Source organism: Ictalurus furcatus, chromosome 6 (genome assembly GCF_023375685.1).
Source record: "Ictalurus furcatus strain D&B chromosome 6, Billie_1.0, whole genome shotgun sequence".
NCBI lineage: Eukaryota > Metazoa > Chordata > Actinopteri > Siluriformes > Ictaluridae > Ictalurus > Ictalurus furcatus.
In genome coordinates this window covers 26,349,924-26,371,149 of record NC_071260.1, presented here as the reverse complement: position 1 = coordinate 26,371,149, position 21,226 = coordinate 26,349,924, and the positions used below count along the sequence as shown (strand labels likewise).

At 40.6% G+C, this 21,226-nt stretch overlaps 1 protein-coding gene across 4 annotated transcripts in view; it reads left to right on the top strand.

The window, feature by feature from the left end:
- LOC128609052 (TOG array regulator of axonemal microtubules protein 1-like) overlaps positions 1-13,550 on the top strand; it is a 15,926-nt gene extending 2,376 nt beyond the window's left edge. For 2 of the 4 annotated variants that reach the window (XM_053627368.1, XM_053627369.1), the window contains 14 exons: positions 3,451-3,514; positions 4,951-5,180; positions 5,471-5,586; positions 5,828-5,934; positions 6,185-6,302; positions 6,520-6,625; positions 7,235-7,470; positions 7,914-8,072; positions 8,198-8,324; positions 8,490-8,596; positions 8,699-8,870; positions 9,126-9,342; positions 10,030-10,119; positions 13,162-13,550. In XM_053627368.1, coding sequence (XP_053483343.1) covers positions 3,451-3,514; positions 4,951-5,180; positions 5,471-5,586; positions 5,828-5,934; positions 6,185-6,302; positions 6,520-6,625; positions 7,235-7,470; positions 7,914-8,072; positions 8,198-8,324; positions 8,490-8,596; positions 8,699-8,870; positions 9,126-9,342; positions 10,030-10,119; positions 13,162-13,421 — 2,109 coding nt within the window. In that variant the 3' untranslated portion in view covers positions 13,422-13,550. Of the gene's footprint in view, positions 1-3,450; positions 3,515-4,950; positions 5,181-5,470; positions 5,587-5,827; positions 5,935-6,184; positions 6,303-6,519; positions 6,626-7,234; positions 7,471-7,913; positions 8,073-8,197; positions 8,325-8,489; positions 8,597-8,698; positions 8,871-9,125; positions 9,449-10,029; positions 10,120-13,161 lie in introns of all 4 variants that reach the window. The other 2 variants (XR_008386158.1, XM_053627370.1) reach the window with 2 other exon arrangements.
- Positions 13,551-21,226: the final 7,676 nt, after the last annotated feature.

The following is a 21,226-nucleotide window of genomic DNA, read 5'->3' as shown; positions in this document are numbered from 1 at the left end:
TTTAGGAATAATCCATGGTAATGATTAAGACTTTTGGTGGTATGTCAGTCAAATAAAATCTGAAATAATTTAAGATTAACATTACACAAAAAAAGCCACGTCATTTGTTTATTGAAGCAGTGTACCTCAAAATATACTACAAAACTGAAAAAATCTCCCAAAAAGGGAGCATTGTGTTTGTACACAATCTTGCATTGTGTTTGTAGTACAAGTGAAATACAAAAAAAAAATCTGTGATGTGAGATTGTACAGTTCTCAACCAGTGAATTTTTTCTTATCATTTCCCCGCATAGACAAGACAGACAGCGCAGTGATCTGGTTACAGGCTCCCACAACGCCACTAAAAGGCTCCGGTATATTTTGTTCACCTCGCTTGTGCTTCACGATACCTGAGCCGAGCTCTAAGGGCTTTGGCAAAGGCCACGACATAGGTCATTATCACATTGACTGCTTTATTAGGAAGTAATAAATTACCTTTAAATTCGCTTAAGGAGACGTAATCCTTAGTATTTAGTACACAAGCACGCGAGTTTAAGCCGCTTGATTAAGGTCAAATATGCCGTGCCTGATTGTATTTAGTTTAGATTCAGGTTCTCATTCAGTATAGCATTTCATTAACCTGCCTTTTAATACAATTGTCAGGAAGGATTTGTTCACTTTTTAAAAAATTTTTAAAATTAATTTTCATTGTCAGAAAGAGGGAGTTCAAAAAAGTTCCTTAAAAGGCCTTTAATTTAAAAAAAAAATTATTTATCTATATCAAATCATAAGATTTTATTCAACATTTCCTCTAATTGTCAAAGTTTATTTAATGTAGCTCATGTATGTACACACAGTGTAAATTGGTCATTTCTTATGCACTACCACACTCAAGTTGTCTAAATCTCTGTTATTGCATTATAATTATCATTATCATTTTATAACGGTAGACTTATTATTAAGGAATGATGTAGCACTGTTTAAACTTGAAAAAATTGTATAATTGATTTGATTAAATCAAAGCGGCTACTGGTAACGGTAGAGAGGAAAATCTGCTTCTTTCTTCCTGTTCTCAAGGCAGCAGTGTTGATGGAGGATCTCAGTGCTCTCTGTGACGGCGACCAGAGTCGAGTCTAATTAAGCTGTTGAGCCGTTGGGGAACTGTGTCTTGCTTTCCTCCTTGTGTGTTTCTGCAAATCTCAGAGAAAGTGTTCCTAGTGACGGAGCAATTAATAATAGCTCGAATTTGTCAAGGAATGACAGTTTGTTTGTATTTTAGTTCAAATACGTAAAGGTTATATATTATACAATTTCTTTTAAAAGCGCCAATAATTCTGGAGTTTTTGTCTGTTCAATACAATACAGTCTTTTATGCATATACAGTACCAACCTGAATATATTTTTTTCCCCCAGATCTTAGAGATGTTACAGTATACAGCATAAAGATTAGCACAGTAGAATTACACAACAGCAATACAGTCTAAACATACTTATAAAGAAAATGTAATAAAGTATTATTTTTCTTTTCTTTTAAAAATCCTCTAAGTCCTATAAGTCATGAGGTGGGGCCTCCATGGATCGGACTTGTTTGTCCACAGATCGGATTGAGATCTGGAGAATTTGGAGTCAACACCTTTGTCACCAACTCTTTGTCATGTTCCTAAAAGCATTCCTAAACAAGTTTGCAGTGTGGCAGGGCGCATTATATTTTTCAATTCAATTCAATTTTATTTGTATAGTGCTTTTTACAAGGGACATTGTCTCAAAGCAGCTTTACAGAAATATATAAACATGGTATACAGATATTAAAAGTGTGAATTTATCCCAATTGAGCAAGCTGGTGGCGACGGTGGCAAGGAAAAACTCCCTAAGATGTTAAGAGGAAGAAACCTTGAGAGGAACCAGACTCAGAAGGGAACCCATCCTCATCTGGGTAACAATAGATAGTGTGAAAAAGTTAATTATGGTTTTGTATGAAGTCTGTTTCGCCATAGAAGCAGCCGTAGTCCCAGAAATCTGGACTTGGAGTAGATAGCTCCATCCAGAGGTAGGACATCCGAAATGGATCAGGCAGGTCCGGAGAGCAGAAAGGATCAGGATCTCTAGTATCTCCATAAAATCATGTGTGGCTCAACATAAGGAGAGAGGGAGAGAAAAGATTATTAGGACTGTGCTTAGCGTAACAGAAAGTCTAGTCATGGTAGGCTTGAGTAAACAAATACGTTTTAAGCCTAGACTTAAACACTGAGACTGTGTCTGACTCCCGAACACTAATTGGAAGACTGTTCCATAACTTTGGGGCTCTATAAGAGAAAGCTCTTCCCCCTGCTGTGGCCTTCGCTATTATCCAGCTGAAAGAGGCCACAGACATTAGGGAATACCGTAGCCATGAAGTGGGGTACTTGGTCTGCAACAATGTTTAGGCAGGTGGTATGATGTCAAAGTAACATCCACATGAATGCCAGGACCCAAGGTTTCCCAGCAGAACACTGTCCAGAGCATCACACTTCCTCTGCCAACTTGCCTTTTTCCCCATAGTGCATCCTGGTGCCATCTCTTCCCCAGGTAAGCAACGCACACGCACCCGGCCGTCCACATGATGTAAAAGAAAACGTGATTCAGCAGACCAGGCCACCTTCTACCATTGCTCCATGGTCCCATTCTGGTGCTCCAGTGCCCATTGTAGGCGCTTACGGCGGTGTACAGGGGTCAGCATGGGCACGCTGAATGGTCTGTGGCTACGCAGCCCCATATGCAGCCAGCTGTGATGCACTGTGTGACACCTATCTGACACGTTTCTATCATAGCCAGCGTTAACTTTTTCCACTATTTGTACTCTTAGTAGGAGTCTTGGACTTTCGCCAGTTCACCATTTGTCCTTCCTACGAATCACTGCATACCGGGAACACCCCACAAGACATGCCGTTTTAAAGATGCTCTGACCCAGTCGTCTAGCCATCACAATTTGACCCTTCTCAGAGTCGATCAGATCCTTACACTTGCCCATTTTTCTTGCCTCCAACACACAAACATCGAGAACTGACTGTTCACGTGCTGCCTAATAAATCCCACCCCTTGACAGGTGCCATTGTAACGAGATAATCGAGTTTATTCACCTCAGCTGTTAGTGGTTTTAATGTTATGGCTGATTGGTGTGTGTATATAATGTAAGTAATTAATTTTTCAGCTGTTTAGCACTTCAGTTTAAAGAAACTATTATATTATAGTCCATATTTATCAAGTGTATATGATGCCTAAGCCATTTCATTTCTCCTGCCTTCATGAAGGATCTGTTTATATCACTTTTGGTTTCTTGGCAACACCACTGCAGTTCTTGGTCCTCATTGTCAGGTCGAGTGGTGAAGGAGGTTAAAAAGTCTTCTCTCTCCAGTTATTAGGCACAGAAATGTAGATAATTACCAGGTCTATGTTGCTGGCTGGTAACTAAATATATTTTTTTTGTTGTTTTAGTCAACTCTTGAAGATCTCACTACCTCCATGAGGCTGAATCAGGAAACTTGTGTCACACAGTCTGGTAAGTCCATGTCTTCCTTGAAGTTTTCATACTTTCCATCTCTTTATTTCTTTGTCCCTCTTTGTCCCTCTTTTTCTTCATCAGTCATGAATGTATTATGTAGTTTGTGCAACTGAACATATAATTTTTTTTTATTTTTTATTTTATCAGAGCCGATGATGTTTTTTTTTTTTAAGTGAACACTTGCCTAAACGTTCTTCAGTCCCACTCCACTTTTTCAGGGCCATAGTCTTGCCAAGTTCATTATTTTCTCCTGCTCTAATACATATCTGCTTGTTAACAACTCTAACACAAGATTACCACCTCCTTCTTCAGTTTTGTTGAGTTGGAGCAGGGGAATATTGTCTGCGAATGCTATTTCTGGGTGACTGGAGGAAATTTCAGCTAAGCCTAGCAATAAACAGACTTTTAAAAATGTGAAAAAAATAAAACTGTCTGTAAGGCAATGCTTATTTAACACTTGCGGAAGAAGTCTCGAGTGTCTTTAAGTCAGTGCCATGAGGACGGATTGCTTTACAGACAAAAAAAGACAGGCAGTTGAAGGAACACCTTTTCTTGCTGCTTTAATTTAATTTTATTTAAGTGATAGGAACAGGAACTAACTTGTTATGCTTGAAATGCTTAAAAGTAAAAGTCAGTAATTGATCGAAATTTATAACGGGTGCCGAATTGCAGTGATATAAAAGGAATGAAACATTGAAGAATGCACTGTTATTAAAAAAAAAAAAATCAACTTTGCGGTGCTACCATTAACTCTGCTTCATCTATCACACCAATCTACTGCTGATTATCTTCCTAGAACAGTACATTGCCGTCATGTTTTATTCCTTAATTATATCTTGGAATATCTTAAGTCTTGCACACATCACGTCAGTATTCATCGGTCTGTGTCATGTACAGACTGTTTCCTACTCTTTAGATTTGGTGATTGTGGGTTGGTGCATGCCAGTTCTCCCAGAGAGTTACAGTTTGGACAGTTGGCATTACGATTAGACTTATTTCCTCTGGGTTGTATTCAAAAGGTCTGTATTCAGGCTTGTGCTCAACTGATGCTTAAATTGATTTGTTGTGGCTTTTCTTGTGTAGAATGTTCTTAAAATGCTTCTAGGGTGTTCTTTAAAACAAGCCCAAAGACATTCAATTACTAATTCAAATTACATAAAATATAAGTAGACTAATGATCTTATGCAAAGTACTATGTAAGTTTCCAATAAATTTGTACTAGTTGGCAAATATATTGAGTTTGATTTGAATGAATAAATGGATTTCCTGCCCGTTTTTTTGTTTGTTTGTTTGTTTGTTTGTTGCTCATGTTTGATCATCTGATGGATCAAGCATGATGGATGTGATCCAGTAGAACACAATGAGTGCAGAGTTAGATTCACACAGTACACGCTTGTGTTTTGAGTAAGCCGAATCTCAAATCCTCGATGCAGGCAAGGCTGGCTTCACCAGACGTTCTCCAATGCACGCTTCTCGGACTAGCGTGGCATCCCCCTCATCATTCCCTCAGGCTCTGAACGCAGTCAGGTCTTCTCCACCCATCTCGCAGCTGTTTGTGCAGGATGCGTGGAACCAGTTAAGTAAGTGTAGCAGGAATCTCCACCTTGACCTGACTGTCATGAACCTGCAGGAACCAGATGAGGAGCCAGTGGACAATGAGGAGGTGTGTGGGCAAAATTGTATATTTATGTTCATCCAGATGACGATGGCAACACTATAACTTCCTGTTTATGGCAGTATTACAAGTATTGTTGTCGCATACCCATGTTATAAGCTATAAAGACCCTTGTTTTAATCATTTACTGTTAAGCATTTAATCAGTTACAAATTTTGTACATTTCTATTTGACCACATAAAGGAGTATTGGCATTTGGATTGGATTTATTGGGCTCATTGTGTGTTTTTTATTATTATTATTATTTATTTATTTAATTATTATTATTTAAACTCAAGTCAAACCTGGACTCATCCTCTCTGACCTCTCCGTCCCTGACGAGCCCAATGAGTGAGAGCAACCTGTCCAGCCGCTATTCTCCTACCACTCCCACCATCAATGGCACCAAGAGCAGGTGCAAATTTATCATTTATGTTTACTTATTTGCTTGTATAAATTAGTTTTTGGAGATAACCCTGTTAAGCGAAACCTGTGAAACCTTATCTAGACATAAGATACAAGTACAGCTTCCATAGAGATTTATATGCGATTTATATGATTTATATGCGATTATACACAGTATACACCATCAATACTGGATAATTGGTACATCAATTAAAAAGCTCATTGTCTCATTCATCGATTCATCACCGCAGGGACTCGATATGCATCCCTACAGGCTTCCATAGCAGACACACACTGCCATGGTGGAGAAGAGCTCCCATTCTGACCAGAACACAACCATCTCGCTCCAACAGCTCTGGTAATGCTTTGACGTATTTATTTAAAAGAGCTTTGCTGTTTTTTTTTTCTGAACGCTGTGCATTTAAAAAGCAAATATGGTGCAGACATTTGCAATTGATATGATATGATATTTCCTTGAGCATGTCATGCTATTCTTTTCTGCAGTTTTTTAAAATTATTTTTTAATCATATTTTATGACCATCTAACTGGAATGGAAACATTTGCATTTTGCAAACATTTTTTTATGAACACATACTTTCTGTTTTAGATGAAATCATACCTGTTACTCTAAAGAAGGATCCCAACGAGCAGGTGGAGTTGCGGCCATTTTCCAGACCGGAGCTTGTCCTCACTCAGAGCTTCAGACTGCTTAACTCGGATAACTGGTGAGGCCAGCACCTATAGAACTAGGTTACATCTCGTTCAATAAATGTGTCCGTTTCTTTAAAACCTGGCTGCCTAACACTGGTCTGAAAAGGTGTTCTGCCTAAATATGAATATGGTAAATATGAATGATATCTACCTTTTCATAACTAAACAGAAATCAGTTACTATAGCATGCTTTTCCCAGCGTAGCATTATAAATCCTGTCTCTACGTACAGGGAGAAAAAAATCAAGGGGCTCATGTTCCTGCACTGTTTGGCACGGTATCACTCTGACGTGCTTCATAGTAGGCTTCATGACATCTGCCTTGCTCTCATTCAAGAGGTAAGCCACTCTTTTATTTATTTTTTTGCTTCCTGCTTTGTATTACTAATATTGTGCACGGGTATTTGAGTTCCCGGTTAACTGTTTGAGACGCTAGTAATTGAATGCTCAAATCAGAATTTGGGTATTCGTTTATGCCGTGCATTCAAATGAAGAAAACTGCCTCTGGCAATGTTTTGATGCAGAGGATAAGCTGCAGTATAGCATAAGATGTTCGAGGAGCTTAAAAGCTCTCTGAAAAGCGTTTTTTTTTTTTCACTGGTTTCCGTTACTGTTAAATGTTAATGAATGTAGGTAGTTTTAATAATTAGTTTATTATTCATTGTGTTCTGACCAAAGAAGAACTTTTTTCTTTTTGTGTGCATTCAAACCATGGTCAAGGCTCTGTCCTATTATTTACTCCAGTGAAAGCTTTACGAAAATATTGCTTCTAGGGCAGAGAATGTTGTGTTTTTGCTGAAAACAAAAGACGTTAACACAACATAAAACTTTACAGAGCCTGTATACGTTTAATTCCGGAGTCGATTGGATCCAGAGGTTATATTGGTCCTCGTATGATTTGGGGCAGTCTGCGTGGTATAAACCCTCGATGCGCCTTCTGTGCTGCAGGTTCGTAACCTGCGCTCCAGAGTATCCCACATCGCCATTGTGACTTTAGGAGAGCTGTACTCTGTCCTGCAGAAGAGAATGGACCAGGAGCTGGAAGCAACAGCCAAAGTTCTGTTACACAGAGCAGGAGAGACCATTGCGCTCATTAGGCAGGATGTGGATGCAGCACTGAACAGCATGGTGCAGAACTGCACACCTACACGCAGCATGAACGCCCTGCTTGCTGGAGGACTCGGGTAAGTTTCGCCAAGCTGTTGAAATACTAATCTCTGACTGTAATCAGGACTGGTTTATATTCTTCCGGGTTTCCTCTGGATACTCTGATGTCCTCCCCCCAGTACAAAGACATGCACTGTAGGCTGATTGGCATCTCCAATTGTCCAGTGTGTGTGATTGTGCCCTGCAATGGATTGGCACCCCTTCCCTTCCAGGGTGTCCCTCGACTTGTACCCCGAGTTCCCTGGGACAGGCTCCAGGCTCCCCTGCGACCCTGGGTAGAGTAAGCAGTGCTGAAAGTGGATGGATGGACGGATGGACAGATGGACAAGTGACATGGCAGTCAACCAGAGAAAAACGGGCTTTTCTTGCGAAATCCAATTTTTCATTTATGACTCTACGTTAACATTCTTTTGTGAATCTTTTCAATTTCCTTCTCTTTTCTGGTTTCTGTTCCCAACAGTCACTTGAACGCAGCCATAAGGAAGTGCACCGCTCAGCACTTGACTACTCTGGTCAAGAAAATCGGCACCGGGCGCTTATTGTCTGGAGTGAAAGATCTCACGGACCGAATCTTACCCGCTGTCTCCAAGCTGGCCCAAGACTCTTCACAAGAAACCAGGTTAGCGCTGTCTTTATGACATTTTTATTTGTCCCGCTCTCATACTCCACTACTGATTTAGTCTAAAAGCTTAAAGTGTTTCAAGATTAACCGACAATATTTTTCCGGTCCGTTATTTCTTTCAGATATTTTGGCCGGCAAATGCTGCTGTTCTTGTCTTCTCACCGAGACTTTGATAAAATGGTGGAAAAGTACATCCCTCCCAAAGACCTGGCAACCATCAGGAACACCGTTGTCACTCTGAAGGCCAAGGTATCTGTTCGGAATATCCGTTCATCTAAGTGCACGATGGTAGTCCACGGTATTATCTATTCATCTGTTAAGATCAGAGCTCTTGTTCATTTGGTCGCTGTGTAATATCTTTCACACATGACAGCAGTGGGGAGATTGATTGATTTAATAATCGTGATCCTTTAGGGACCGGGTGAGATGCCTCAGTACACTCTTTCAGCTCGAGGCAGGTGCTCTGGCGGCGGAATGGTGCGTGCCTCGTCTCTCACTCGAGGGCCTCTGATTTCCAGCAGGTAAATATTTGAACGTTGGGGATTATAAAATGGTTCATGTTTTTCAGGCCCAGTTGGTTGATTTTTCCAGTGTTTTTCACTTGTGTTTGTTCTATATTTCAGCAAAAACAACAAGAAAGCTCAGCTCCGCAGCATCGTGGACGAGACCGAGTATGTCAAGCAACTCAAAGTCCTGCTGTCTTCAAAAGACTTCCGGGAACGCATCAAGGGCATCGATCAGCTGGTGGCCAACTGTGAGGAAAACTCATATATGGTCATGGGCAACATCTTCCCGGTAATTTATTCAGGCATCTTTTGATTTTTTTTTTCTTTGTGTGCTTTAAGAAGTATCTGTATAAGAGAGAATAAATTGGGAGAATATAAATATTCAAAAGGTAAGGGGTTTCCAAACAGAAGACTTACAGATACAGATGGCCGCTGTATGCACGTGGGCCAATGGCCAAAAGCTACTTAATATTTTTTATATAATAAAGTGAACAGCTAAGCTATAGATAGTATAGGTGTGTTACTGTGTCTGTTTTTCGCCCAGGTGTTTGATGCTTTTAAAGAACGGCTGCAGGAGTCAAACAGAAAAGTGAACCTCTATGCGTTGGAGGCCTTACAGAAGATTATCACCTTACTTAAAGACAACTTGGCCCAAGCGGTCCATATCTTCATCCCAGCTGTACTGGACAACCTCAACTCGAAGAATAATGCCATCTACACGGCTGCGACGGGCGCCATACGTGCTCTGATCAATAACATCAGTGGGTTCCTTTCTCTCCTGCACTTCAAGATCTACGCAAAATGAAATGCAGTACACAAGGAACAAACCCTGACACAGAGACACGTCATACTTTTCAGCAGTTTATAGTTACGTTTAATGTTGACGAACGTCATCTGCCAGACAAGTTCATGTTATCACTTACAGCATCAACAGTCGTTCCCTCACCAGCCTCTTTAAAAAAATATATTTTATTCTTTTGCTTTTTCTTGAAGTTAATCAAACAAACAAACAAAAAAGCAGCTGTCATGTTGTTATATAGAAACCAGAAACTCCAAGTCATCTGTCTCGAAGACCGTGGCGTAAAAGTTATAGGTTTTTTTTATAAAGCGCTGACACTCTTGGTCTATTACATTTTAAATAAATGTCTCCTTATGGAAATTTCACTATATCAGTGATTATACGTTGTTAAATAAAAACACGTTTTTTGTTTTTTTTATCCGTTTATCCTGCATACCAGTCCGTGGGAGCTGCTACTATATATTTTGGGATGCACTAGGAAGTTAGTGGAGCTTTTTATACTTCTGCTTTGTCATTTGAAAAGCTGAAAGGCGTGATTCATGTGTATGATGTGCATTTAGGTCTAATGATCATTCTCTTTAGAATGCAAAACAAGTTTCTGAGAAACATTCATATATCATCTCTCTCTTTGTTTTCGTTTATTTTTCAGACAACACGGCTGTACTTCTTCGGCCGTTTTGCATAAAGGCGACGTTTCTCAGTGGGAAGGCTAAACTGGACCTTGTCAATAGAGTTGCAGGTATGTCCAGGATGCTCAGAGTGCCTGGAGAAGAGTTTCTGTATGTTCCACAGGTCTGTGTCAACTGTAACGTGTGGCAAGAAACATCACGGTCATGTTCTGACAGAAATCTTATTATTCGTATTATGTTGCACATTCGGTACGTTTTTTTTTTTTGGGGGGGGGGGGTTGCATGGAAAGCAATGCTTTCTGGAACATCAGGATTAATTATAGTTATTTAAAATGCTTACCAAGACTTGCTGGTTTAAAAAAAAAAAAAAAAAAACTATAAAAAAAAAAACAACAATACATTTGTTTGTATTGACCTCCATCCATCCATCCATCCTCAACCGCTTATCCGTTATCGGGTCGCGGGGGCAGCAGCTCCAGCAGGGGACCCCAAACTTCCCTTTCCCGAGCCACATTAACCAGCTCTGACTGGGGGATCCCTGTCCTGGTCCTGGATACCTGGTCCTGGGTCTTCCCCGAGGTCTCCTCCCAGCTGGACATGCCTGGAACACCTCCCTAGGGAGGCGCCCAAGGGGCATCCGTACCAGGTGCCCGAACCACCTCAACTGGCTCCTTTCAACGCAAAGGAGCAGCGGCTCTACTCTGAGTTCCTCTCGGATAACCGAGCTTCTCACCCTATCTCTAAGGGAGAGGCCAGCCACCCTCCTGAGAAAACCCATTTTGGCCGCTTGTACCCGCGATCTAGTTCTTTCGGTCACTACCCAGCCTTCAGGTGAGGGTAGGATCGAAGATTGCCCGGTAGAACGAGAGCTTTGCCTTCTGGCTCAGCTCTCTTTTCGTCACAACGGTGCGGTAAAGCGATTGCAATACTGCTCCCGCTGCTCCGATTCTCCGGCCAATCTCCCACTCGCATGTCCCCTCACTCGTGAACAAGACCCCGAGGTACTTGAACTCCTTCACTTGGGTTAAGTACTCGTTCCCCACCCAGTAGGCACTCCATCGGTCTCCTGCTGAGAACCATGGCCTCAGATTTAGAGGTGCTAATTCTCATCCCAGCCGCTTCACACTCAGCTGTGAACCGATCCAGTGAGTGCTGGAGGTCACGGACCAATGACGCCATCAGGACCACATCATCTGCAAAAAGCAGCGATGAGATCATCAGGTCACCAAACTGCAACCCCTCCCCACCATGACTACACCTCACACTCAGGTTCAATGCCCCCAACCTCCACAGGGGTGCCAGAAAAACTCAGACAGAGGTGTGAGTTGAAGATCTCGCGGACAGGGGCCTCCTCCAGACGTTCCCAGTTCACCCGCACTACCCGTTCGGACTTTCCAGGTCTGTCCAGAATCTTCCCCCACCCCTTGACCCAACTCACCACCAGATGGTGATCAGTTAACAGCTCTGCCCCTCTCTTCACCCGAGTGTCCAGAACATGCGGCATCAGATCAGATGATACGATTACAAAATCGATCATCGACCTTCGGCCTAGGGTGCTCTGGTACCACGTACACTTATGAGCCTCCTTATGTTCGAACATGGTGTTCGTTATAGACAATCCATGACTAGCACAGAAGTCCAACAACAAACGCCCGCTTGGGTTTAGATCAGGGAGGCCATTCCTCCCAATCACGCCTCTCCAGGTATCTCCATCATTGCCCACGTACGCGTTGAAGTCTCCCAGCAGAACTATGGAGTCCCCTACTGGTGCCCCATACAGGACTCCGTGCAGGGTCTCCAAGAAGGCAGAGTACTCTGAACTGGTGTTCGGTGCATATGCACAGACAACAGTCAGAGTCCCCCCCCACAACCCGTAGGCGTAAGGAGGCGACCCTCTCGTGCACCGGTGTAAACTACAATGTAACGGCGCTCAACTGGGGACTTGTGAGTATCCCCACACCCGCCCGGTGCCTCACACCCTGGTCAACTCGAGTAGAATAGAGTCTATCCCCTATCCAGGAGTACGGTTTCAGAACTGAGACTGTGCGTTGAGGTAAGCCCCACCAGATCTAACTGGTAGCGCTCCACCTCCCGCACAAGTTCCAGTTCCTTCCCCCACAGAGAGGTGACGTTCCACGTCCCCAGAGCCAGCCTCTGCCGCCCGAGTCTGATCTGTTGAGGCCCCTGACCTTCACTGCCACCCATGTAGCAGCGCACCCGACCCCCACGGTTCACCCCACGAGTGGTGGGTCCATAGGATGGAGAGGGGGGTGCCACGTTGCTTTTTCGGGCTTTGCTCGGCTGGGCTCCGTGGCAAACCCAGCCACCAGGTGCTCGCAGTCGGGCCCTCCCTCTGGGCCTGGCTCCAGACGGGCTTCCTCCGGGCAGGGTAACAGGTATTGACTTGTATTTTAAAATCTAAAGAGAAATTTCTGGAAAAATGTATGAAGTAAGATGTTGGTAAAGATTATTGTATTTGTGTTTGTAATAACTGTTAGCTGTTGTGAGACCATATTAATAAATAAGCTTGATTTCTAGAATGGAATTTATTGTAAACAAAATGAATAGAGCATTAAATACAGTCATGGGGAAAAAGAAAGTACACCCTCCTTAAATTTCTAGGGATTTTTTTTTAAATTTAAATATCAGTTTTGTGGTCCTCGCTAACTTTTATTCAAATAAACACTAACCTCAGATGACAACAAACAAAAATATTTTTTTCTACATGTCTTTTTTTTTCTTTTTACACAAACCATTCAGAAATCAGGTGGGGGGTGGGGGATAAGTACACCCTATAATTCATTAACACATAGAAACCACATTTAGCAACAGTAACTTAAAGTAAATCTTTTCTGTAGGAGTTTATCATTCTCTCACATCGTTTTGGAGAAATGTTCAGCCCACTCATCTTCTTCACAACATTGCATCAATTCATTGATGTTTGAGGGCATTTGTATATACACAGCTCTCTTAAGATCTCACGACAGCATCTCTATGGGGTTAAGGTCTGGACTTTGACTTGGCCATTCGAACACCGTGATTTTATTTATTTATTTATTTATTTATTTCCTTCTTTAGCCATTCATTTTTTTCCCCATAACTGTATGTTCTATACAACGACATCTATTTGCACTCTGATTTCTGTTTCTTAGAGCTGGTCAGAGAGCTGTACCCCTGCAAGCCACAGCTGGTTGAACACAAAGCACTCCCTCTGCTTTGGCACCTCCTGGGTTCCTCCTGCAAGAGTGGCACAGTCCACGGCCAGAGCAGCACCATGAGAAGAGCTACCACCAACCTGTGCCAAGCGCTGCATGCTCACATGGGCCCCATGCTGCTAAATCAAGCTGCTTCACAACCTTTCAACATCATAAAGAGCCTGAAGGAGAATCTGCAGACCCTCACACCCCTCTGAGATCCACGTTAGAACATACCCCCAGCTGACAAACTACTTGAAAATAGAGATGTTCTCACATTTCTCACAGTGCCTGCACTTTAAAAATAATAATAATAATAAAAAAAATAAAAAAGAATCACACTTTAATCACTTTGAATGAGCAAAAATGCTATGAGTCTTTAAAAATTCCTGAACTAAAGGAATATAGAGCTTAGTTTATTGTATATCAGGTTTAAGATTCCCAGGAGCTCTGCTCTTCTGGCACTTTGAATTAGTAACACTAGTTTTGTCATGGTGACTTTATTTATTATAATATTGTTCTGTGATTGTTGCGGTTATTTTATTTAAATAAATAAATAAATAAATAAATAAATAAATAAATATTTGCTCTTTGTGAGTTTTACAAAATTTTGACACATCCTGAGGCAACAAACAGAATGTAATATTTGTGTCATGTGACTGTTCTATGAGGAGTCTTTAAATGGTTGTTTTAAACCTTTTGTGCATTTATGAGTTACATACACTTTTGTATTATATAGCTATGAAGTGTGATGACACAGTATTAGCTTCATGTACACTATATTATATTCCAGTATGTAACGTGTCGTGTGTGTGTGTGTGTGTATAGATGAAAACTCTATAACGACTTGTTAACTGATGAATTGGACCAGTCCTACTCTCTTTTTGCATGACCAAATATAAAGGTGGAGTGAAAAGATCTATTTTGATGTATACAGAAATTAACTCTGGGTGTTAAGCAGCTATATTTTTGGTGGATGGTAACAAGCAAAACAAAACCATATGATGAAAGCTAGCTTCATGCTAATAGATATATTTCTAGTCGACACATGAATTTATGCCCAGGTCTGTAATTTAGTATAATGCCACTTTTTAACCTCTTTTACTGGTAGCCAAAAAATGGCATTTTTGTCTGTTTTGGGGGTATCTGTGTTCAGCATTGATTTGTTTTGTGATCTCACATGCCACAGTAGTGGTTAATGGCTCATATGAAAGTAGACACTGAAGACTTTACGAATTAGCAGTTATTTCAAGTATTTCTTCTTTGACCTAGCCTACCTGGGGCAATATATTCAGAATTTTAAAATTTTATATATATATATATATATATATATATATATATATATATATATATATATATATTTACTTTTAACACAAATGTTATATCTTCACAGCAAATATTGATATCAACCCCATTCCTGGTCTCAAAGATGCCCCAAATACTTGTCCATGAACACCCCAAATATGAGGAAGTTATCTCTAACCACTAAAATTGTGTGTAAGGTTATCCAAACACAGGTAAAAAAACCTCTCTAAAATGGCACCAAACCTCTCCAAATGGCACAAAGCTTATAAAAATGGCACAAAGCCTTTAAATATTGCAGACTTCTAGAAATAGCAAAAAAAAATTTAAAGGCACAAAATGTCTCCAAATGGCACAAAATGAAAACAAATGGCAGTATCATGAACTGTTACACATGAACAATGTGTAATTTCACACACACAAAAAAAGTCTGAAACATACTTATAAAATATAATGTATATTAAAAATAGTGCCAGAGCCCCAGCTGAAGGGGCACTTGCTCTCCGAATGGTTCAAATGATAGACACACGATTGACCCCTTCCTTCTGACTTCTCCTGGGGGGGGCAGTAGAAAACTAGCGATCAGAAAAAACTGCCAAACATGCAAAAACCTGCTGTATACAGTTCTGCAGGAAGACCGCTAGAGCGGAACTGCCATTTCCTGATAGTTTCTCTGCACGGCCCTGTAGCGCTGTGCTGATTCGCCTGTACCGCTGACACACAACTCAAGACGCACGCGTAAAAGGTTTAGTTGTGCTGATTACGCGTTTGATTTTCTCAGCCTCTGAGTGGTCAATCATGTCGAGTTTGGGCTTGTTGGAAAGCTAGAAGTATCTACAATTGGTCCAAATGGGTGTCAATCAAATTAGACTGCCCGATTAAAATTTAGGAGGCGGGTTGTTCAGCATAGCCAAAGCAGATTAGCTTTTTTTTAGATGGTGTCTCAGTTTAGTTTATGGCTAATTACTAATTTCCAGAGGGGTGGGATATCAAAACACTTAATGCATTTTGAAGAGGACATTTGTGACTAAATATGGAACTTTGCATTTGTTTTCTTCAATAAAGCTGAAGGACTTTATACCGATGGAAATGTGCATGATTTACAAAACCGCAAGCGAACTGGATTTTTGTCTATGTAGGAAATGTAAGGTAGTAAACGTTTATACAAGTCCGATCTTTGGTTTAAATGTTGTAATTTTATTGTGGCAGTTGTATACGGTGTTTTACTATCAAAAAAACTTTAGTCGTGCTCTTCGATTTATTTCTGTCTCAATGTGTTCGTGGAGAGGTGTGAATTGTTTGTCCAGCAGGGAGCTCAAACTCCGCCACTTTCCCATCCCCCTGCTCACCAGCAGTTAAGCACACAGACATAAAACTGTACACACAGAAAGCAACAAGTGTCCTGACTAATCTTGTACAAGAACTGCGGTGAAACAATAATTCATTTGGTTATACTAATTGAAAATGTCCGATAAATCGTTTTCCATTCCGCCGGCGGAATGAACGCTAGTGTCGGGGCGAAAGGGGTTTTAAATGAGCTCTAATGTTAATTTATATTGACCATGTTTCTCAACATGATGTACAACAAAGATCGATCTATATGATAAAATGTTTTATTTCAGTAAACCTTAACGATTTTGTGTTTGCTATACATGCATGCATGCTTTTTTTCGCCCCTAATGCATGTGTTAAGACGATCAAAATAAGAAGCTTTGACTAAAAATAGGTCGCCAGTAGAGTGTCTTTAACATGGGGTAATTTTTGTTGTATAATTTGCAAACAATGTAAGTTTCACAAAAATTAATGAGATGCACAAATATTGGGGGTTTTTTTGCAGACAATAATGTGGACTCTGCCGAATTTGTTTGTGGATCGCTCCATGTGCGCATCATTTACGCATCATGTGTTTGGAACCCACTGCATTTAGATTTCTTATTCCAATGTCATCCATTCAAATGTGTATTTTTTTTTTTCAATGAGTTTGCGTTAGCTAATTTAGTTGTGAGACTTTTTGTTAATTTCCATGTTACTCTGACCAAGTACAACATAAATGTGCTCAACCAATCAGCTGAAGATTATAACTGCTGCAGGCTGGGTTAATAATGCTTCTCCTAATAGGGGGCACAGTGACCTCACACCTTCCGGGTTGGGGGTTTGAATCTTGCCTCCGCCCTGTGTGCGCGGAGTTTGCGTGTTCTCCCCATTCCTCTGGGTACTCCGGTTTCCTCCCCAAGTCCAAAGACATGCATTGTGATTGGCATTTCCAAATCTCCCGTAGTGTGTGAATGGGTTTGTGATTGTGCCCTGCAATGGGCTGTCTCCTGTCCATGGTGTCCACCACCTCGACAGGCTCCACGTGACCCTGTGTAGGATAAGAGGTACGGAAAATGGATGGATCGATGGCTGGATGTCCAGGTAACCTTTACTACAGAACAAAAAGGGTGGAATTGGACCTGATCCAGCTTCTCCTACCTGGAGACAACTTGTGTTTCAGGCTGGATAAGTATGTTTAATGTGTTTTGAGGTTGTACAGCATTGTGTGAGGTACATTTCTAGGAGGAGTCTCAGACTATCTCCTGAACATTTATTTATTTTTTTGCAACGACCACTGAAAATGGATGGACGCAAAATATTTGATGGTGAATTCGCATTCATTGTGCATGTACAATCATTAAGTTGCCACAGGATGGCCATGAGCTGTGATTGATTGGTGTGTTTCATTTTAATAATGTTTAATAACATCTATTATTTTTAAAAAAATAATTACACACACACGCATGCAGAGGGTTAGTGGTTAGCGCGTTCACCTCATACCTCCAGGGTTGGGGGTTTGATTCCCGCCGCTGCCCTATGTGTTCTCCCCATGCTGTGGGGGTTTCCTCCGGTTAGTCTGGTTTCCTCCCCCAGTGTGATTGTGCTCTGCGATCGATTGGCACCCTGTCCAGGGTGTGTCCCTCCTGTGCCCTGAATTCCCTGGGATAGTCTCCAGGCTTCCCATGACCCTGTGTAGGATAAGTACTACAGAAAATGGATGGATGGATGACATGTTTGCATGTATGGCATTTAGCAGACGCAGACTTAGTCAGAAGTTCTATTGAATTCACTATCAATAAATACATCCTGGGTCACTAGGTCAGGGACTAAGAATACAGTCTAAAAAAACCATGTTGGGGAGGTAGCATAGTATGAAATACACATGACAACATATAATATTTTCATATACCTGTCATTTTTCAACAATAATTGAAAAATATAATAAATAGTGATCGATTTATGATTGTTGACTCAATTCAGTTCACTTGTTCAATTAAGTGTTACCAGGATCAATCAAAGTCGTACGATTGTTGCATCCCTAACAGAAATACAACAGATGTTTAAATATCTCCAAACTGAAATGTATGTCATTAGAAAGCGTATTAAGTCGTCCATATCGCAGGTTCCCAAAACTGTTCTTGGAGTACTCCATGCCCCTGTACATTTGAGTGTTTTCTCAACTCAGTATTAATTAACTGATTAGTTTAGTCAAGTGTGTTGGGGGAAGGGAAAACACTTAAATGTGTGGGACAGGGAGAACTACAGGACCAGGGTTAGGACCATATAGTCAACAATTCCTATATAATGTAATGATACATGTTAAAAGATTCATTGTTTTTCTAGGATCCTGTTAAATTGCTGGTGTTACATTTATGGGTAATTTTCTCAAAAATGAACATTTTCCATGTGCCAAATTACTTTTCTTCGGCTCATCCACATATTTCATACACACACTGGTTCAAAGTTCTGCATAATTTGTTTATTTTTATATATTATATTTTTCAATATTTGTTATTGTTTATAAAGGAGTAAATAAGTATTTTAAAGTTTAAGTTTCATCTAGTATTAATCCTGTGGTCAGGTCTACTTATGTTTTGTTCCATCGGTCAGTCTATAACAATGCTAAAAGTATCAAACCTTTTAACGTTAGTTTGAACTTGATTAGCTTAGCTATAGACATAATTTACTGTATTGGAAAGTTCTGTGGCTTATTTAGTTATTTAGAGGTGTAATCATGCTTCAAAAAAAAAAAAAGTCTGAAGCCATAATATAATTTTAGATACCGTGTATATATACAGTAAGTATAATGAACCCTGTTCATTAGTGTGAAGTGACCACTGCTGACCAGATATTATTTCATCAGTGGACCATTTTCAGCACAGCAGTGACATTGACATGGCAGTAGTATTTCAGTGGGTTTTGCATTAGAGTAAATGGATCAGTTCATTTCAGCACCTGGGTGCAAGTACAGAGAAGACTCTTGATGCATGACTTGCTTGTATCTGGGATGGTGGGTTAAAGCTATACTAGAGGCTCGAAGGGAACACGGTGTCTTCAGGTACATGGGTATTGGATTGTTTTTGGCTATGTAGTCAAGTATCAATGTTTTAAATCTGATATGGATAGGTACAGGAAGCCAAGAGGGAATACGGCAGTGGGGGAGAACTCAGGGAGGTTGAAAACAAGCTGTCTAGCTGCATTCTGGATCAGTGGTTTCAGTGGTGAGTATGTGAGTATAGAAATGAGTTAGTACAATGCCGAGATGTCCAGAAGGTGACTGAATAATCATCTGAAAGGTCTCCATGCAGAGAATTTCCCAGATCCTCCTGATGTTATAAAGGAGAACCCTGACTGACTGAAATTTGTGCAATGCCGCTGGGTCTAATACAATTATTCCAGCTTCACACACGCACTATCATGTCAGTACCATATACCACTGCAGTTCCGAGAATGGTCCACCATCCAAATAATATCTCTTGGTGATACTATGGTCACCCTTTGCCACTTAATACCAGGGTAGAAGGTGGCTGACAAACTGTGCAAAGCAACAAATTAACTTGTCAGTAAACAACAAAAGTACATATATGTACCTGATAAAAGGGATAAATGAAGGTATTAATTGTAGCTAATTAGCTGTGCACCAGTATAAAACATACAACAGTAAAAAAAATAAAAATAAAAATACAACTCAAACATTGGTGTATTGCATATGATAGTGGTACAGAATAGTATAAGTATCAGTATCATTTCAAATCAAATCAAATCAAATTTTGTCAGTCACACACAACCCTACACAGTACGACATGCAGTGAAATGCTTTTTATGACTGTCCTGTGAATTAACTTACATAGAAATATTAAAAGAATAATCTAAAAATATAGATAAAAAAGATAGAATGCAAAAAATGTATTAACTATATGTATATGTATGCGGTATAAAGTGCAGATATGTGCAGTTGTATGTGTAATACAATGCTGTGCAACATCCAGCTGAGGTAGCTGCAGTGAAAAAGCTGCAATACAATACAATAAATATTTATAACTACAGGATATGCCATGTGTATTGACAGGAATGTTGGGTGTGTAGGTGTTGTGTAGAGAAATCTAAGGTCTGTATTTATATGCCTGTGTATAAATAGTCCTAGGTGTCATCCTGGTTGAGGGCCTGAATGGCCTGCGGGAAGAAGTTTCTCCTCATTCTTTGTGTTGTAATAGAGCTTTGAGGGCAGTTTTCCCCAAACAGTTTATTACTTTTTTTGGTTGGACAAATTGTGCACCTGATGATAAGATAAATTAAGGTATTATCTGTATGTAAGTTACTATCTGTCACTTGATCTGAGTTTGGCTTTAATCTGAGTCTGATTTTAAGTCACTTTACATTCATTGGACATTATATAGACAAAAGTATGTGGACACCTGACCATTACACACATATGTGCTTTTTTGAACATCCCATTTCAGATTTAGTCCCCATTTGCAGTTATAATAACCTCTGCTCTCCTGGGAAGGTTTCACACTAGATTTTGGAGCGTGGCTGTGGGGATTTGTGATCATTCAGCCACAAGAGCATTAGTGAGGTCAAGCACTGATTTCTGACGAGGAGGCCTGGGGCGCAATCGGATTTCCAATTCATCCCAAAGGAGTTCAGTGGAGTCGAGATCAGGGATCTGTGCAGGCCAACTCGAGATCTTCTGCTCCAACCTTAGCAGACCATGTGCACAGGGTCATCGTCATGTTGGAACAGGTTTGGGCCTCTTAGTTTGAGGGAAGGTAAACTGTAATTCTACAGTATACAAAAACATCTTATGCAATTGTGGGTTTGGGTAAGAACCACATATGGGTGTGATGTTCAGGTGTCTACATACTTTTGGCTACATACTTTTTTCCATTGATATTTGGTCATTTCACACATTACTTTAGCACAGTGCAATACTTTTTCCTCGTGTAGGCCAAAAAATGTTTCCTCTCTCTTTCCCCACTTACTTATATTGCATATTGTATTCTTTTTGTTCAGTTTAACTTCGATAACCGCATTATCGTCCATGCTGAAACCTTGTCCTTTACTGGTAATTTGTTGCCGTGTTATGTCTAGTGGATACTACTGAGGACCAATAATGGTAATGGTTTTAATGGTTAGCTGATGTTTTTCAATGGTAGGAAACCTTTAGAATTTCTGTGATCGTTTCTATTGTTTTTTTTGTTGTTGTTTTTCAGCAGGGCTGGTCAGGGTTGTGGTGGATCCGGAGCCAATCCCAGCAACACTGGGCGCAAGGTGGGGAGAATTGACCCCGGATGTGTTCCCAGTCCATGCCAGGGCATCATGTACACACACACACACACACACACACACACACACACTAATTCACAACTAGGGTCAGTATAGTGTAGCCAATCCATCTACCTTTATG